The sequence below is a fragment of the Trametes versicolor genome, assembly GCF_000271585.1.
Source record: "Trametes versicolor FP-101664 SS1 unplaced genomic scaffold TRAVEscaffold_1, whole genome shotgun sequence".
NCBI classification, from domain to species: Eukaryota; Fungi; Basidiomycota; class Agaricomycetes; order Polyporales; family Polyporaceae; genus Trametes; species Trametes versicolor.
Window position 1 is genome coordinate 204,057 of NW_007360321.1, and position 16,209 is coordinate 220,265.

Genomic DNA, 16,209 nt, shown 5'->3' on the forward strand with positions numbered 1-16,209 from the left:
GCTGCTTGCGGCCTTGTGCGCAACGATCTGTGGGTCATGCGTGCATCGTCAGCGAGTGTGGTGGGGAACGAAGTAATGAAAGCCGCAAGGTACAGGACCGAACAGCCACCGCATCATCAGATCGGAGGTACCGCAGAAGTGCAGCTGGACGCCAGGGCCGCCCGTCGCCGGACGCGTCTCTTTGATGGTCCAAGCAGCAGTCGTGCGTATGTATACACTCTACACCCGCAGGCTGGGGGCCACAGAGAGGCCTGCTCGACAGACAGCCCGTCGACTGAACTCACCCCGCCGCGCCCCCGCCCACCGAGCACGGAGCGTTACAGTGTGCGCGCGGGTCGCGCGAGCCATCCGATCGCACGGCCCGCCCCAGATACGCTTTCCGAGGCGAGCGGAGGGTGCCATCAGCCTTCGCGCACCGAGTCCGCTCAATATCGGGCTTCGCGCGCGACTTGTGCGGGGGCCTGTGCGCGTGCGGCGGATGTGCGAGCCCCGCGAAGGCTGGCTGCGGCCAGGATTAGACCTGCGGCCCCACGTAGGGCGCGAACTCGGACATCAGCTAGCTCTGGCTGGGGCGCGGTATAGACTGCTTGTGCTTCCGCTCTCACCTTCTCCGCGCTCCATCGTAGGTTGGTTATGACGTTCTACGCCTAGTCTTCCTTGGCATAGAGTGGTCTCGTCGAGGCCAACGGGCAGAAGTTGACGCAGAATTTCATGGCCGCTCGGCGTGTACGAAGCCGGCTGTAGCCGACGACCGCCCGGAGGAGTGCGAAGACTGCGTGGTGCCACTCGCCGACGGGCGCGGGATGGGCGCGCCCGCCGGACGTGTGCCGGTACGCGACGCGCGAGCCGACTCGCGAGAAAGGGCGAAATGGAAAGAGGGCGCGCGGCGCGGGTGGTCAGATGAGCGCGGCGCGACGGGCGCGGGAAGCCGCCCGGCGCGACCGCCGACTGTGACGTACGCGTGCGCGAAGCCAGCCAGAACGTGCCCGCGCGCCCATGTGCTGCGGCGCGCAGGGCACCCGACTTCGCTCGCGTTCTGCGGCTCGATGCGCGAACGCTGCCGTGTGAGGACGGAGAGGAGGGAGTCGATGATGCGCGACGCACCGTACTTGGGTGATATTCCAATTTGGGCGCCGCCACCGGTGACTAGATTGGTCGGCGCGTCGGTGCAGATGCCCATGTACGTATTCTCGCCGGGCGATGTGCGCGGGCTGCGGACGGCGAGCGTGCGCCACACACGTACTCGACGTACGTGTGTAGGTTGAACTGCGTGTGCCTCGCAGGATGCACGAAGAGAGCGGACGCGCTGGGTTTCCAGCGGAAGTACATGGGCGGGCGCACGTTTGCGGCCGCTGGGATATCGATGGAGCTGGAAGGCGCGGCTGCCGTTCTGAGCCCGCGCGATGTCCGCGGTGAGGGGTCCGCGGCGTGTTGCGGCAGAGCTGGCCATGCGCACACGGATGCTTCTGAACCTTCAGCGTCGTCTTTTGTTGGACACGGCGGCGTGACAGACTCGGATCTCCCGCTCTGGTGTGCTCGTTCGGCGTGGGAGCCGGGGCACATCCCTGCCAGTCGTCCAAACAGAGAGGTCCTTCTCCGTCGAAGGTCTGCACTGACGGCACCTGCTCGGGACCTATCGCTCGTCCCTGGCGCCGGGAAATGGCCCAGTTGCTATGGAAATCCGCGTACCGGGGGCATAATGCACCTACAGACCCCGCACATCGGAAGATTCTGCGCGGCTGGGCTCGGGACGATGCGAGGACCTGACTGGACAGGGACACGCACTGTATTGAACGCGGCCAGGGCGCCGGGCAGAAGGCGTCGCTGGAATCAGATGCTGCCATTGTACGTGCGGCGGTGACGTGCGAGAGGGTGCCTGGGACGCACTATAGGCTGGGGGAGAGGCATGAGATACAGTCCGGGACTTACGTCGACATCGCGATAGAGCTTGACGCGCAGAGGAGGGGCCACGCGCGTCGGCGGGCGCAGGAGTCCCGGGATGAGATGCGACCGGATTTCGCGGCGAGGAGGACTAGGGCAGTGGGTTTGGACGGGTACGGCGCCGAGAGAAGGGCCCCCGTAATGCAATACATTTTGGCCGGATGAGGGAAGGACTGGTCCCGGACGCTTACATACGGGGGGCGCGAGGGAAGAACGCTCGGTGGAACTGCGAACCGTATGTCGGGCGGCGCGTTCCAAGTCATGCCCCCGCCATGTGCGTTCTAGAAGGCTGCTATCGGCCAGAGAGGGCTGTTCTGCTGCACGGCCGCCTCAGGCGACGGTTTAGCAGGATTCAGAGGAGCACGCGTCCAGACCGGAAGCCGGGCGGCGAGAGAGTGCAGATCAGCCATGGGCGGGAGCGACGTCGGCGTCAGGAGGAGGACGCGATGACGCGCGTCTGAGGCGAGACAGCCAAGAGACGCGCCGATGCAGATCGCGTCGAGGTCGGACTCGGAGACGGAGGGCGATGGGCGAGAGCTGTGCGAGGCTGCCGGAGTCGTGCGGCGCGGTCGGGGGAGGACTGATAGCGAGCGTTTAGGCCCTCGCGCCGGATCAGCATCGTCCGTCGCGTGCGCGCGCGGGGGAGTGGGAGGAGGCGAGGGCGGCGAGGACAGACGGACGCGCTCGTGCACTGTTTCCCAAGCCACACGCGTGCGTTCCTTGCCCCCTTCCACTCGCCGTCTTCCAGAATTCCTGCTCTCCCTCTTCTCACACTCGACTTTTTCCGCTAGCGAGCGCTCGTCTGTCACATACCGCTTGCCTCTTCCGCCACTCTTCCTTCGTCCCTCAGCCTCCCCGCACGCCCCTCTCTCCCGTCCCCCACAGCTCATCGCGCGATGGCGCCGCGCCCTCAAGCCCAGCCGCCCCCGTCCACCTCCCGCCAACGTGCCTCCTCGGACCCCTTCAGGGCTCTCCTCCAGCCCCCAGAGGATGAGACGCCAGAGCAGCGCGAGGCACGCCTCAAGCGAGAGGAGGAAGCGAAGAAGCGCAGCGACAATATCGACCGCATGCTCAGACACGACGACAAGAACCGCCGCCGGAAGAAGACCGTCAAGGTCCTCCTGCTCGGCCAGAGCGAGAGCGGGAAGAGCACGACCTTGAAACGTGAGTCCCGCTCGGTGTTATACGCCCCGGCCTGAGGCGGTATCGGCGCGTCCCACGGAAAGCTGTCTGCTGCTGCAATCTGGCATTATATTGCATCCCGTGTGTCATGCAAAGTCCCTCCGAGGACGCTCGGACCACCCGTACAAGGTTTACGCGGAACTGAGGTGAGTGGGCTCCCACCACCCCAGCATCGCGTCGTCCTGTCCAACCCGGCCGTTTCTCCTTCTCACCTGTCACGTACACAGCTAGAAACTATGATCGTCCTTTCTTGCTCCGCGATCCATCGGTACGATTGCTAAGCGCCCGACCCCGATCGGAGTGGGACGGTCGGTGGGCCCACAAGCGAGACCGCGCGTCGGGGCCGCTGCACCTGGCCCGTGCGCTCTCTGTGAGAAGCTGCGCCCGTGTTATGCTCCAAGGAAGCCCGCGGGATTACCTGAGCTTCGAACTGTATGCGGCAGTGTGGATATATGCGTCTGAATATCATTAGCTCACCGCCCCCTGACCAACTATCGGGTCCTTTCTCCGCCTGGCACCGCCGATACCACCCCACGCTGCGCCGTGTTCTGCTGGCAACCCGCTCACCTCTTATCCTCTCTTCAGAATTCCAACTCTTGCACACACCTGCTGAGTTCCGCCAGGAGCGACTGGCGTGGCGCTTTGTTATCTACCTCAACCTCGTCCGCTCTGTCCGCAGGTGCGCTCATTTACGTCTGCCATTAGTCCTAGCTTGTGCTTACTGGCTTTCTTTGCGCCCGTACAGGATCCTCGAGGCGATCGCGCCGGAGGAAAACAACGGCCTCGATGACGACGACTATGGCGACTCCTCTGAGCCGGCCTCTATCATTATCAGCGGCCCCGAACGGCCATCCTCCTCGCTCGCGGGCTCACAGCCGAACTACGAGTACTACCGCCACCGACTCGCACCGCTCATGGACCTCGAACAGCGCCTGATCACCGTTCTCTCCGACCCTGAGGACAACGCCGAACAGGAAGCCACGCACCTCCCCGCCAGCTCATCTTTCCCGGAAGCTCCCCGCAACCTGCACCACGCCCACTCCACGACCTCCTTCCACGCCGGGCGGCCAGCGCCCCGCATCACCATCCCGCCTCCCCCACCGCTCTCCACGAGCCCGTCCACCTCGTCGTCCTCCTACGGCTACTCCTCGTTCTCCTCCTCGTCCCACGGCCACCCGCTCTCGTCGCAGCTCTCGCCGACGTCGCCCACACCGTCGTTCATGAGCAACCCAACGGACGAGCTCGCTGTGCGCACGGGCTCGAGCTGGCGGCGGCACTTCACGAACCTCGGAAAAGTGCAGAGCCAGAAGACGCCGCTCTCGGGCGAGGTCAAGGGCTGGTGGGAGGACCCGAACGACCCGGTGCACACGCTCAACCGCAGCGCGGAGACGATGAAGGAGCTCTGGCGCGACCCGCGCGTCCGGCGCCGATTAGAGGAGAAACAAATACGGCTGGAGGAGAGCAGCGGGTTGTAAGTGATTTCACCATCCCCCGCCGGGCGTGCGGGCTCTTGAGCGTCGTGAACTCCGGACTGATCGGCGGCGCCGTGCAGTTTTCTCGAAGAGATCACCCGAGTAACGGCGAAGATGTACTTCCCCACAGACGGTCAGTCTCTCCCCGCTTCCCCCGCAGGGTACGTGTATTCCGCATACGAGCAGCGGCTGACCCCGCTCGCCGGCCGCAGACGACGTGCTGAAAGCGCGGCTGAAGACGACGGGCGTCGTCGAGCACACCTTCTCGCTGGCGAAGGACAGCGAGTGGCGCGGCGTGGAGTGGAAGATCTACGACGTCGGCGGCGCGCGGAATCAGCGGCAGGCGTGGGCGCCGTATTTTGACGACGGTAGGTGTTCTTTAGTTACCGGGCGAGCATCTTCGCGCAGCGGTACTTACGGATTGTGTCGTGCCTTGCAGTGAACGCAATTATCTTCCTGGCGCCCATTAGCGCGTTCGACCAGATGCTCGCCGAGGTACGTCCCGGAGTGTACATAGGGATGGGTGCTCTGAGAGCGACGGGCTGGCGCACAGGACCCGTCGGTGAACCGCCTGGAGGACTCGTTCCAGCTGTGGAAGTCGGTGGTCGAGAACAAGCTCCTCGCGCACGTCAACATCGTGCTCTTCCTGAACAAAATCGACCTGCTCAAGAAGAAGCTGGAGGACGGCGTGCGGCTACAGCACTACCTGACGTACGACCACCCAAACGATTTCGCGACGATTACACATTGTAAGTGCTCGTCCGTTTGACCCCATCCAGGCGAGACTGACCCGAGGTGCAGGGTTCCACAACCGATTTAGCATAATACACCAGAAGTTGACCCCGAACAAGGACAGAGAAATTTATAGTACGTCCACACCGCATTTCCCCTCTACATCGCGAACCACGCAATCTGACCGCACGTCCCCCAGTCCACTTGACATCCGTCACCGATACCCGGAGGACACATACCATAATCTCAAGAGGTGCGTCTCCCGCCCCACCCGCGCTCCGCCCGCTCGCGTCTGACGTCCAGCGCCCGCCCCCAGTCCGCGACAGCATCCTGACAGCGAACCTAAAGTCATCCTCGCTGATGTGATGCGAGATCCCGCGGGCCCTCCCCTGTCTCTATCTTCGGCGTCCCGCCAGCCAGCCGCACCGCTGCGCCGTGCACGCCATCATGTGCGTGCGCCTTCGCCTTCCATGCCTCCGAGGGTGTTCGACTGATCGCATCGCGAACTATACGCGCTTCGACATCCTGCTCGTCGACCCCGCACGCACGCACATGAACTTACGCCCATACCCGTGGACGCGCGCGCGTGTAGGCCTATGCCGTGCGCCGGACTCTTGTGCACGCCGGAACCTCAATCTGTACTCTATATCCTGGAATAGTACCCGCCGCGGCAGGCATACGCATACGCATACGTACGCGCCGCGTCGCCCGCGCCCTCCTTGCCTCCCTCCACCATCCAAAGGCTGTCTTTTTAGCTGAGTCGCTTCGTCTGGACTGTTTGCATCGTTCTTCGTTTAGTCGTTTGGCTGCCTTCGGATTCGAGATACGACTGCCTGCCGGTTCCGACATGTGTTGCATAGTGTACGCTCCCATAATCTGCAATCGCCTTCCTCGTGTTTATAAACTCTTCCGCTCATATCACATTCGAGCAAGATAACAGCCTGAGCTAACCCACACGCCGCACTCACGATAATAGCCCGCCTCGGTGCCTCAGGCGGCCTCGGGACGAGGACCCCGCGGAGGGCCCTGATCGCGCCGCGCGCCGTGCGTTGTGGGTGCTTCTGGGCGCCCGCGGGTGGCAGCTTGCCCGGCAGCCCAAGCACGCTGCCCACCGCGCCTCGCCGCGTGAACGGCACGCTGCGATTGGCAGTCGGGCCGCACCCTTGGGATATGTAAGCACACCACACACTGCACAGGTACGGCGGACTGTTCCGCACGCCTGAGACCAGTGATGCACCGTGACTTTGATGCAGCGTGCAGCGTGCATGGGACGGAATCAGCTTCGGGGTGCGTGCACACGTAAGAAGGAGGCGCGTGCAATGGCGTGTGCGCACGGTGGGGGGATGCGTTAGTGCAGCCACGGTGGTTTTGCGGGGTTGGATAGAGGAGATCGTACAGCCCGTACGCTGACGGGCGGGCGTCGGGCGAGTGATGGCGGGGATCAGTGGAGGTGCGCATTCATCAAGCACTGCTGCACTGGTCTGTACGCTGGTGGGTTCAGCTCTGCACAATTTGACGATTTCGCGATGAAATCAGCTAACGATTAATATCCGCTGGCTTGGAGAGACCGGCATTCGAGGACCTATACACTTATCGGGGCTCATACACAACCTCCCGAATTTTAGTAGCCGAAGCGTTCAGTAGTATGACGGACTTTGATGCATGAGCGCCTATCTAATCTAAATGGTCGCAGAGCGGGATCTGAGTTTCGGAGGCTGCGGAACCTCTCCGATTGGCTGGCAAAGGCCGGCGGACCCCTGGATGTCCAGACTCCAGACGTGTCCGGACAGCAACTGCCAGTTGCGCAGTTCCCTGCCGTCGTTTCACGATCGCGTCACGTACCGCTCGTCCATACACCACTCCGTATAGGTGCGCGTTGGACTCTGTTCTCTGCAAAGTAGCGTATATGCATACTGTCGACTCGTCGAATTCGTGAACGCATCAGTCAAAACGCAAAACCGGTGCATTTCCAACTCTGGTGAACACTTCCGCACGGAAGGCATCACTATGTGCAACGACCGTCCCAGCGACCATCAGCCCCGTGTTCGCACCCTTCCGCGTCCGGGCGTCGAATCCGCCCTGATATGTATCAGCCTGAACTGTGCCCCCCGCTCGTCATGCACTTTGCTCCCTGACCGTCAGCATCGTGCCTCGCTCTTTCTTTCTTCTCTTCTCTTATGGCTCCTTTAATCCGGGATCCCGCGTTGAAGCGTGCGGATGCCCTTTCTTCGGTTGGTAGCTCGTCAGGTGGTGAGTGCTACCTTTTCTTTGTGAGATCATAATTGCGGAAAGCTGACAGATTGCCAAGCGTTTCGTTTGTGTTCTCAGCCACAGTTGTAGTCTCGTCGCCAGCTAGCAGGGATTTGCACCTCAGCGGTGCGGTGTATAAGGCGCGGATATCGTTAAGGTGTGCCGTTTGTGGTTGCTTGTCATACGGCAGACTTTGTTTGTTGGAAGAATGGCAGCGCCGGTGGCGAGACTGCAGTACCAACTCCATATAGCACATTGCTCAACAAGACTTTCCTTCCTCCACACAGGGTTATCTACAGCGCAGGCTAGCCCTGCTGCTTCATCGTCTGTGACGTCTTCATCTTCTGCTGCAAGTTCCTCATCCCCTGCTCTCACGACCGCTGTCTCAGAGAGCTCAGCCACCGTCCTTTCAACCTCGGAAGCGGCGTCTTCCCCCCAGTCAAGCGAGGCCGTTACGTCCGTGCTACCGTCCACAACTTCTGCCGTTCCTTCGACCTCCGCTATACCCACGACCTCTGATGCCGCTACCTCTTTGTCGGCGTCATCTTCGGCGGCATCATCTTCGGCGGCGGCATCTTCTGCGACTTCGGCAGTACCGACCACAAGCGCGAGCAGCAGCGATGCGTCTTCGCCTTCCGCACCGATACCCTCGACTTTGTCTTCTTCAGCGGTACCGACCTCGATCCCGGTAACGTCAGTGGCGGCGACTCCGTCTTCTGCTTCTGCTTCTGTCTCTTCTCCTGGAGGGCTCTCGATTCCCACCGCCGTAACAGTGGTGGTGGACCCTTCATCTGCGGCTGCGACGGAAAGCACGCCTACGCCTACGGGTCTGTCACCAACGGGACTGCAAGTGACTTCGGCGGCGATACCTACGGACGCGACGAGCACGCCCAGCAGCTCGCCACAGCCAACGTCTACTTCAGAGTCGACATCGCAGGTCCCGACGACCAGCGCGGCTGGGCCTTCCAGCTCATCCTCGGCAGCAGCTAGTCCATCCGCGATCCCATCTGCTAGTGACGAACCATCGACTTCGGCGGCCGTACCAACGTCATCTGCCGGCGGGTCCGCGGCTGCCAGTGGTAGTGGGGGTGCAGTGGCAACGCCATCCAGCACTGGGTTAACTGCAGTTCCTATAACGTGAGCACCTGCCTGAATACACTCTGTAACTCACTTTAACAGCGGCATAATCCAAACTAGCGCGCAGCCGGATCCCATTCCGACTACGACAGGCTCTGCGGCTGCCAGTGGGAGCGCCAGTGGGAGTGGAGGTGCAGCGGCAACAGCGTCTAGCTCTGGGCTGTCTGCGGTTCCTATAACGTGAGTACTCGCTGGAGTATACGCTGCAACTCACCTTAACAGCGGCACGTCTCGAACTAGCGCACAGCCGGATCCCGCCCCCGTCTCTTCTGCTGCCGGTGCGCCTTCCGACACGCCTTCGACTGCTGCAGATAGCAACGCCACCAAGACTGCCAAGTCGGACTCTCAAGCTGCGACTCCCACAGCTGGAAGCAAGACAGGCGCTCAGGATGCTTCGAGCAGAGCGGCAGCTGCCCCGACAACCTCGGCAGCCGGCGTATCCCCCACGGCCAACCAAGCCATCCCCACAAGCTCGGCCGCAGACCAAGGCACGACTGGGAGCGGAAACAACGCGACTGCAGGCAACGGCACGGACCCTGCTGCAGGTAACAGCGCGGGCTTTGGCAACACCACGGCTGCTGCAGGGACCGGCAACGGCGGCGCTGGCAACACAGACACTGCTGCAGCTACTGCGACTGCAACAGACGCGAAGGGGGGCGCGACCGCCACCGCGAGTAGCGGTGCCGCGACCGACTCACAGAGCGCCGACGCCCAGCCCACCGCTTCTGCTACCTCTGTAGACGATGGTAATAACGGTGCGGCTTCGTCGTCGGCGCCGACGGCCGTCATGTACGTCCTCTCCCTCTACATGTCCACATCGTCAGTATACTCATCCAACTCCTTATAGTACTCGCCCGGTAGGGCAAAAGGCAGCTGACAATGCTCCCACGACTCCGGTAGTGACCACCTCAACGAGCGCAGCGACGTTCACGATACCCGTGACGATCGTCTCGAACGGGCTCACGTCGACGTCGTTCCAGCTCTCCACAAGCACGAGACTCGTCACCTCGACGCTCCTGCCCGCGCCGACCAGCGTCACCGCCGCATCGTCCTCTTCGTACGCATCTCCCATCTCTCACATACTTTCACCCGCACTTCGCTCATACACCCCTAAAACAGGGGCTCCTCGTCCGCCCAAACAGGCGCGATCGTCGGCGGGCTCATCGGCGGCCTCGCCTTCCTCGCGCTCCTCGCCTTCCTCGCACTCCGCCTCCGCGCGCGCCGCCGCGCCAACCGCCCCTTCATGGGCGGCGGCATCTCGTACCAGTCCTACGTTCCGCGCTCACCCTCGATCCTCCCCGACTCCCCGCGCCGCGCCCCCGCCCCGATAAACACAAACTCCTCGGCGCGCGCGCCGACGCTCCCGGAGATGTCGTACGTCGGCGGCGGCTCGGGCCTGACCGCGGGCCGCGGCGAGCTGTTCCCGAGCATGATCTCGACGTCGACAGGGAGCGGCGGCGGGATGCCCATCAGCCCCGTCCCGACCGAGCACTCCGGCTTCTCCGCAGACGCGGACGCGGACGTCGAGGCCACGGCAGGCACAGAGGTTGTGGGGAGTCGAAGGAACGAGCCGCGCATGCGCGAGACGATGGTGAGCTCGGTGGCGAGCGTCGTGCGCGGCGGGGGCCACTCGAGCCTGAGCGCGGAGGCGATGATGATGGGCGCGGCGGTGGACCCGTTCGCGGACCCGACGATGGGCGCGCACGCGGCCGCGGCGGAGGAGTCGCTGAAGACGCCTGCGGAGCCCGTGAGCCCGGGGAGTGTGCGTGGGGTGGAGGGCGCGGTGAATCCGTTTGCGGACCCGGAGCTGTTGGCGCCGCATGGGCAGGAGAGGCTGTCGGTGATGACGGTGTCGACGATGTCGAACGTCCAGGTGCGTAGTTAATCTGTACGATGTGTCGGGAAGTGCTGACAGTTGGTGGGTTTAACAGCCTGGGGAGGCGATGTGAAGGAGGAGTGCTACTCGGACACTGTCGCGGTACATAGCTCTGGACCCTGCTAGTTCTTCTGGTTGATAGGTCGTTATTTTCTTTATCTCTCGGGCTTTATCAATGCATCGTGCGGGCATGGGACCCATGCGGTGGATACCGTTCGTGGACAAAATCTACAACCAAGCAGAAGAAGCTGTGGATAGGACTGTACGACGACGCTACAATTCGTGGCAAGCTACAATACATCCTTCTTAAAGTCCGATGGTATATCTATGCAGTCTCAATAAAGATATAGCGATGTGCGACCGTCTAGCACGGGGTGGTCCGAGCTCCAGGAGCTGCATAGCGTGTATCGTAGCACTGCATGAGGGTCGTAAACATCGGGTCAGCGGAGCGACAGCGCGTCCGCAAGCGCGTCGAAGAAAACATCGTTCCAAGCTATGTTGCTCGTGATAGTTTTTTCGCGGGCGAGCACGAAGGCCTGGCGTACGAGTTCCGCGTCGCGGATCTGGGGGAAACGCGATGAGCGGGATCGCAATGCGTCGAGCTGCACTGGGACTCACCCGGAAAGAGTCAAAGGTGACGTCGAGGCGCGAGACGTATAGGTTTATGCTGCTGCTCGGGTCGTTAAACGTGCGAACAAGGTCGATCGGGAAGTGCAGCAGCGATGTGAGCATTTGCCTGTAAATCCGCTCAGCCGTCAGCGTGGACTGCTAGCAAATTCTAATGAGTAGAAGGACTTACGCATACCACCCTCGCGCGGCGACGCACTCGAACGGAAAATGCACTCGCACCCAGCGGCACTCCTCCGCGACCATCGCGAAGCTCCCCCGGTCCGCTGCCCAGTTCCTCCGCAGCTGCGCGTCGATGCTCCCAAACGTGCATATCCGGCCTTGCGTGTCGTTGATGTGCACCCGCCGCGCGAGCGCCCCAAAGCGCACTTCGTCTTCATCTTGCGGGCGCAGCGGGCCTGTCTTGTTCTCGTCCGCGCGCGCGAACGCGTCCGCCTCCTCCTGGTGCGCGTATGTCGAGATGCCGTTGGACTTGGCGGCGCTTCCGGGCGCGCAGCACCCGCAGGGTTCGTCGTCATTGTCCTCTGCCGCATCGTCATCGCTTCTATCTCCGCTCTCCTTCTCTGTTTCTGTGGAGGAGCGCGGGTCCAAAGGCGCGATGTTGGGGTCGGTGTACGCGGCTGGTTTGTCGTCTGGGTGCTCGGAGAGGCCGGCGAAGCGGACGGTGGTGCGGAAGACGTCCGCGCGGAGGAACTCGCCCGTGAGGAACGTGCTGACAAGGGTCTCGCGCATGACTTGGATCCAGTACGGTGTCGCTGTGCTCTTCTGCACGCGGATGCGTAGGCCGTCGACACTCACGTTCGCCCATGGACCAGCAGTGAAACGGAAGAGGAAGGGGAAGAACCAGAGGACGGTTTCGAGCGTCGTGGTGGATATGTCGCCGCTGGAGGAGGTATAGAGGATGTCGCGCGCGGTGATGGTAAGCCAGCGCGGGTTGTCGGAGCGCGGGAAGAAGAATCGCCAGGAGATAGAGGCTGTTGTGTATTTGAACGAGTAGGCTTTGTCGTATAGCGTTCCTTCGTAAGATATGTCATAAGCAGCGGCCAGGGAGAGACGTCCGATTCGGAGATGTTGTCCATTGATCGGGTAGTTCAGGAGGTATGACAAGAAAGCAGAAAGGACGTAGAGCAGCAGGTGCCAGACGAAGAGGAGCGCAGAGTCTGCCATGGTGGCAGAGGTATGTCAGAAAGCTACCGTGTCCGCCACATGAGACGAGTATGAGCGAGCAGGAGAAGAAAGCCTGAACGACGGTTCGTGTCTCCATGAGCGCGTTGACGTCGGTGGCGTCGCTATACGCACCCGCAGCGTGCGGAGGAGATTCAGACGATCGGGCAGGCACGATCGACCACCGCTACCCCGCATGACACCGCAACATACAACCCTCTGGAAGCCAATCCTTGCAGTGTGGATCTCCCGAGAGGTGCTCATTTCTGCAGCTGCACCTTCTTATGGGAAGAAGGAAGGCTCTTAGAGCACTAGAAATACGAACGGAAGACTTCGATGAATACTTAAGCTCGCAATTGCCCCGTACCTGGCCGATTTCCCCTGGCTCTGTGTGAGTCGGCAACTTAGCTTCTTGGAGAGCGCAATCAACGGTATCAACTTGGTAACACAGGCCGTAGACTGAATCAGTTGAGGCTTGCGATTCCGAGCGAGAGGAAGACGGACAACCACGGTTGCTGCAAAGTTTAGCGGAGCCGGTATATATCCCGGAAGAGCGGTCCGGGACCGTCGGCAGATCCCGACGGGCGCCAAGGACACAAGAAAGGCGATCTGAGTGTGGAGGGACCTTGGACTCGTTGAGCTTTGAACGGTTCGGTCGCTGCGCTGACTACCAGGGCCACTGCGCTTGTCCGCCAAAGTCTCTTCTTCTCCAGATACCCTCTTCTTGCGATACCCTTCAGCCCCCATCTTCATCTTCTCTTCTCCCATCCCCCACGGTGTCACCACGTTGATCTCATCTCGCCTCACCCCACTCCTCTTCCTCGTGCTCCCCCGGAGCATGCACCCTGACGCCGCCATGTACGGCTTCAAACATATCCAGTACATTGACCTCCCTGCGCTACCCTTGGATGTCACAGAGGCGTTCACTCCGAACTCGCTCGATGCTGGGAGGGTGTATCTCGGCGTTTCTCTCGCGATTTTGATCTCGTTCATGACCTATGTACGTCCCGCAGCTCGATAACCTACATCATGCATCTAATCAAGCTGCACGCCACTCTAGTATGTTGTTACGCTTTCCCTGGAGCTATACAGGACTATAGCCTCCCTCTCTAGCCCCCTTCTTCGTTCTACGAAGGAGGTTCTACGATCGTCCGTTCAAACTGTTAACTCCTACTCCTCGGATGCGACGTCACTTCAACCGGAAATGGAGGGCATCACCAAGATATCCTCTACATCGGTACGTAAGTTTATATGATCTCGTGTACGCGTATGTTCACGTGGTTTCCAAAGGCACCTTCGGCGGACTTGGATTCTTCTGAGGACGGCGCAAGCACCTCCGATGGAGCTTCGCAGGTTGACTCCCATGATGGCGCACCGACTGTCACACTAGATGGCGAAGGTCCACGCATTCCAGAAGATGACATCGTAGAGGTGCCCACTGAGATTACCTCGCCGGAAGAATTCGTGGACGACGCTAGACCTACCCTCGCTGATGTAAACTGCCATTATCCAGTCGAGCAGGCCCAAAGCCCACGAACGGAGCACGAAGCTCCGGAAAGTCAAGTCGACCAGGCGGAGAGCACCGAGCATGACGTCGAGTCCCTCCCCATCCCAGACCTCACTCCTGTCGCTGATATCTCTGATGAAGCCGACATTCTCGGAAGCGAGCAGCCTAACGCAGGTGGTCTGGCAAGTGCGTCCGTCGGTGCGGAGCAAGCAATCGACATTGCGTTCGATGCCTCTCTTAGCTTCCTACTGCTCCCTGCGCTCCCTGTCACCGCTGGTCTTGAAGCTGGCGACGACTCTCTACAACCCTCTGCCGCTTCTGTCGCCGTTCTTGCTACTGCCACACATTGTGTCGATTTGCGTCCCGATGATATCGCCGAAGAGGTTCAAGAGGAATCTCTTGCAGCCGTTCAGAGCGACGATCCGGCCGCGGACATTCACACTCGGGACACTGCTGGGTCAGATGCGCATTCGAGTGACCTTGTGCTCGCGGAAAGCACTGCTGAAGTAATCACGGTCGAAGAGGATATTCCTAGTCCTTGCGAGGACGTTGCCACCGTATCCATTCAAGTCCTGGAGCAGCCCTGCGAAGAGTCAATTACTGTTGCAGCGGAAGCGGTCGATATATTGGCTGGGAGCGATCCCGTTGGTGTCGACGACCGCATCATGGAATCTGCGCTTCTCGTCGGAGAGGTTGAGCCGCAAGGGGAGCAGGTCATATCGGTCTCGGACGTCGAACATGAACTTGATTGGACGACCGTCGAACGTGAGGACTGCGAGGTGGAACAGGAACGCGTCCCCCAACCTGAGACTGTGACCGCACATGATGGTCTCTTGGGCGCACCGGAGGTGGCGCAGCAGAAAGCGGAGTTCACCCTTGTTCGCGATGGTTCCGTCAGTGTGCTCACATATCGCGAATGTGCTGGGACAGAAACGCTGGATGTCATCCGACTACCCGTTCCCTGCGAGGTCCCGCCGCCGATCCTCCTACCTCCCGTCGCCTACGAGGTCCCCTCTGTAATCATCGAACCGGCCCCGCCCCTCGACACAAACCCCACTGCGACTGTCTCGCCCCCAGTCGCCGACTGTCCCGAGATCGAGCGCACTCTATGTCTTACACTTCTGGACGTTGCAGCATGTCCGGTCCCACTCCTCGACGTTGCCGTCGGCCGGGTTCCTGCACCAACCCATGTTCCCGTGGCTCCTGCGCCGACTCACGCCCCCGTGGCGCCTGCACCAATTCATGCGTCCGACCTGGACGATCCCGCAGACGTGTACGTCGGACCTCTGCCGGACAAGCCGCAGCGCGTGCGCGTGCACACCGAGGAGAATCCGGACTGGGCTGTCGCGCCCGAGCAGCCGAGGCCGCAACCGAAGCAAACTCAGTCGCAGCCGAAGCAACCCCAATCGCAGCCAGAGAAACCGAGGTCGAAGCCGAAGCCCGAGCAATCCCAGTCGAAGCCCAAGCCCAAGCCTCCGGTCTCTAGTGGGGGTGGGAAGAACACGAGCGGGAATGTGAAAGGCGGACCGACAAGGAAGGTGTCGGGGCCGAAGCAAGGGCCGAAGTCGAGCGGGAAGCCGGGCGGGAAGGACGAGCAGAAGAAAGGTGCTCCGGCTCGGCCACCTTCGGCTCAGAGGCAGAGGGTTTCCTCCGCTCCCTCGAAGACCTCGGGCGTTCTTTTGTGGGCCGCGGCCGATCCTGCGAGTGCCCCAGGAGCCCCATCAAAGGCCTCAGCCGCTCCCGCGAAGGCTTCAGGCGGCTCTGGGACAGACAAGGAGCTGACGAGGAGGCGTTCTTCTCGGCTAGCATAGGAGTGAGGAGATACTTAGACGGCCGCGCTTGCCTGGAGCTGTGCGCGGTATGACTGGATATGGACTGACGATCTTACGACACTATGCCGACCTACGCTACCCACGTTATTTTTACCTATCGTTCTCAGCCATGTTGTACCTTCTAGTACTGTATTCCTACGATGATCTGGATGTGAAATATGTATTACAGCGTTTTTTCCTCCTCCTTAGAACAACATGTGGTGCATATGGCGCGAGACTCACCGCGATGCGCAGGCATCTTGTGCCCAGAACAAAAATAATTCCAGCCAAAGTGGCTGCCACGCGCTGGGAGTTTGGTAGGATGTGACGCTTACACGTGACTGTTACACCTTCCCCAAACGGCGACTGGTTTAGCCAGTGGCGCGTCTCGGGCAGAGCGGTCTCTGTTCTGTCCTGTACCACCACCTTCCCTCTCTGCAAACATGAGCTCGGTGCGTGCTCTCCCTTCCTCCGCACCCCTTGCGGCCACTGACGCCTGAACTATAGCAT

General features: G+C 61.2%; 5 protein-coding genes across 5 annotated transcripts; 3 read left to right on the top strand and 2 right to left on the bottom strand.

Annotated features, from left to right (window-relative positions):
- Window positions 1–709: 709 nt before the first annotated feature.
- Window positions 710–1,450, bottom strand: TRAVEDRAFT_41173 (uncharacterized protein; the record flags this gene model as incomplete). The annotated part of the gene is made up of 1 exon (XM_008033854.1): window positions 710–1,450. One exon carries the CDS (start codon window positions 1,448–1,450, stop codon window positions 710–712), a length of 741 nt encoding a protein of 246 aa, XP_008032045.1.
- A 1,297-nt stretch (window positions 1,451–2,747) lies between these two features.
- On the top strand, window positions 2,748–6,234 carry TRAVEDRAFT_25201 (G-alpha-domain-containing protein). Its single transcript, XM_008033585.1, has 10 exons — window positions 2,748–3,105; window positions 3,709–3,802; window positions 3,869–4,594; window positions 4,676–4,728; window positions 4,808–4,963; window positions 5,035–5,090; window positions 5,149–5,344; window positions 5,397–5,462; window positions 5,527–5,580; window positions 5,644–6,234. Exons 1-10 carry the CDS (start codon window positions 2,838–2,840, stop codon window positions 5,691–5,693), a joined length of 1,719 nt encoding a protein of 572 aa, XP_008031776.1. The 5' UTR covers window positions 2,748–2,837; the 3' UTR covers window positions 5,694–6,234.
- Window positions 6,235–7,504: 1,270 nt separating this feature from the next.
- Window positions 7,505–10,716, top strand: TRAVEDRAFT_16051 (uncharacterized protein; the record flags this gene model as incomplete). The annotated part of the gene is made up of 9 exons (XM_008033521.1): window positions 7,505–7,577; window positions 7,865–8,033; window positions 8,171–8,566; window positions 8,592–8,714; window positions 8,757–8,894; window positions 8,937–9,503; window positions 9,562–9,771; window positions 9,834–10,587; window positions 10,630–10,716. The coding sequence occupies 9 exons, from the start codon at window positions 7,505–7,507 to the stop codon at window positions 10,714–10,716; spliced, it is 2,517 nt and encodes an 838-aa protein (XP_008031712.1).
- Window positions 10,717–11,030: 314 nt separating this feature from the next.
- Window positions 11,031–12,384, bottom strand: TRAVEDRAFT_110902 (uncharacterized protein; the record flags this gene model as incomplete). Its single annotated transcript, XM_008034331.1, has 5 exons — window positions 11,031–11,153; window positions 11,209–11,326; window positions 11,390–11,615; window positions 11,717–11,739; window positions 11,834–12,384. The coding sequence occupies 5 exons, from the start codon at window positions 12,382–12,384 to the stop codon at window positions 11,031–11,033; spliced, it is 1,041 nt and encodes a 346-aa protein (XP_008032522.1).
- An 853-nt stretch (window positions 12,385–13,237) lies between these two features.
- TRAVEDRAFT_67759 (uncharacterized protein) lies at window positions 13,238–15,885 on the top strand (the record flags this gene model as incomplete). Its single annotated transcript, XM_008034332.1, has 3 exons — window positions 13,238–13,381; window positions 13,442–13,618; window positions 13,672–15,885. 3 exons carry the CDS (start codon window positions 13,238–13,240, stop codon window positions 15,697–15,699), a joined length of 2,349 nt encoding a protein of 782 aa, XP_008032523.1. The 3' UTR covers window positions 15,700–15,885.
- Between the last annotated feature and the right edge of the window lie 324 nt (window positions 15,886–16,209).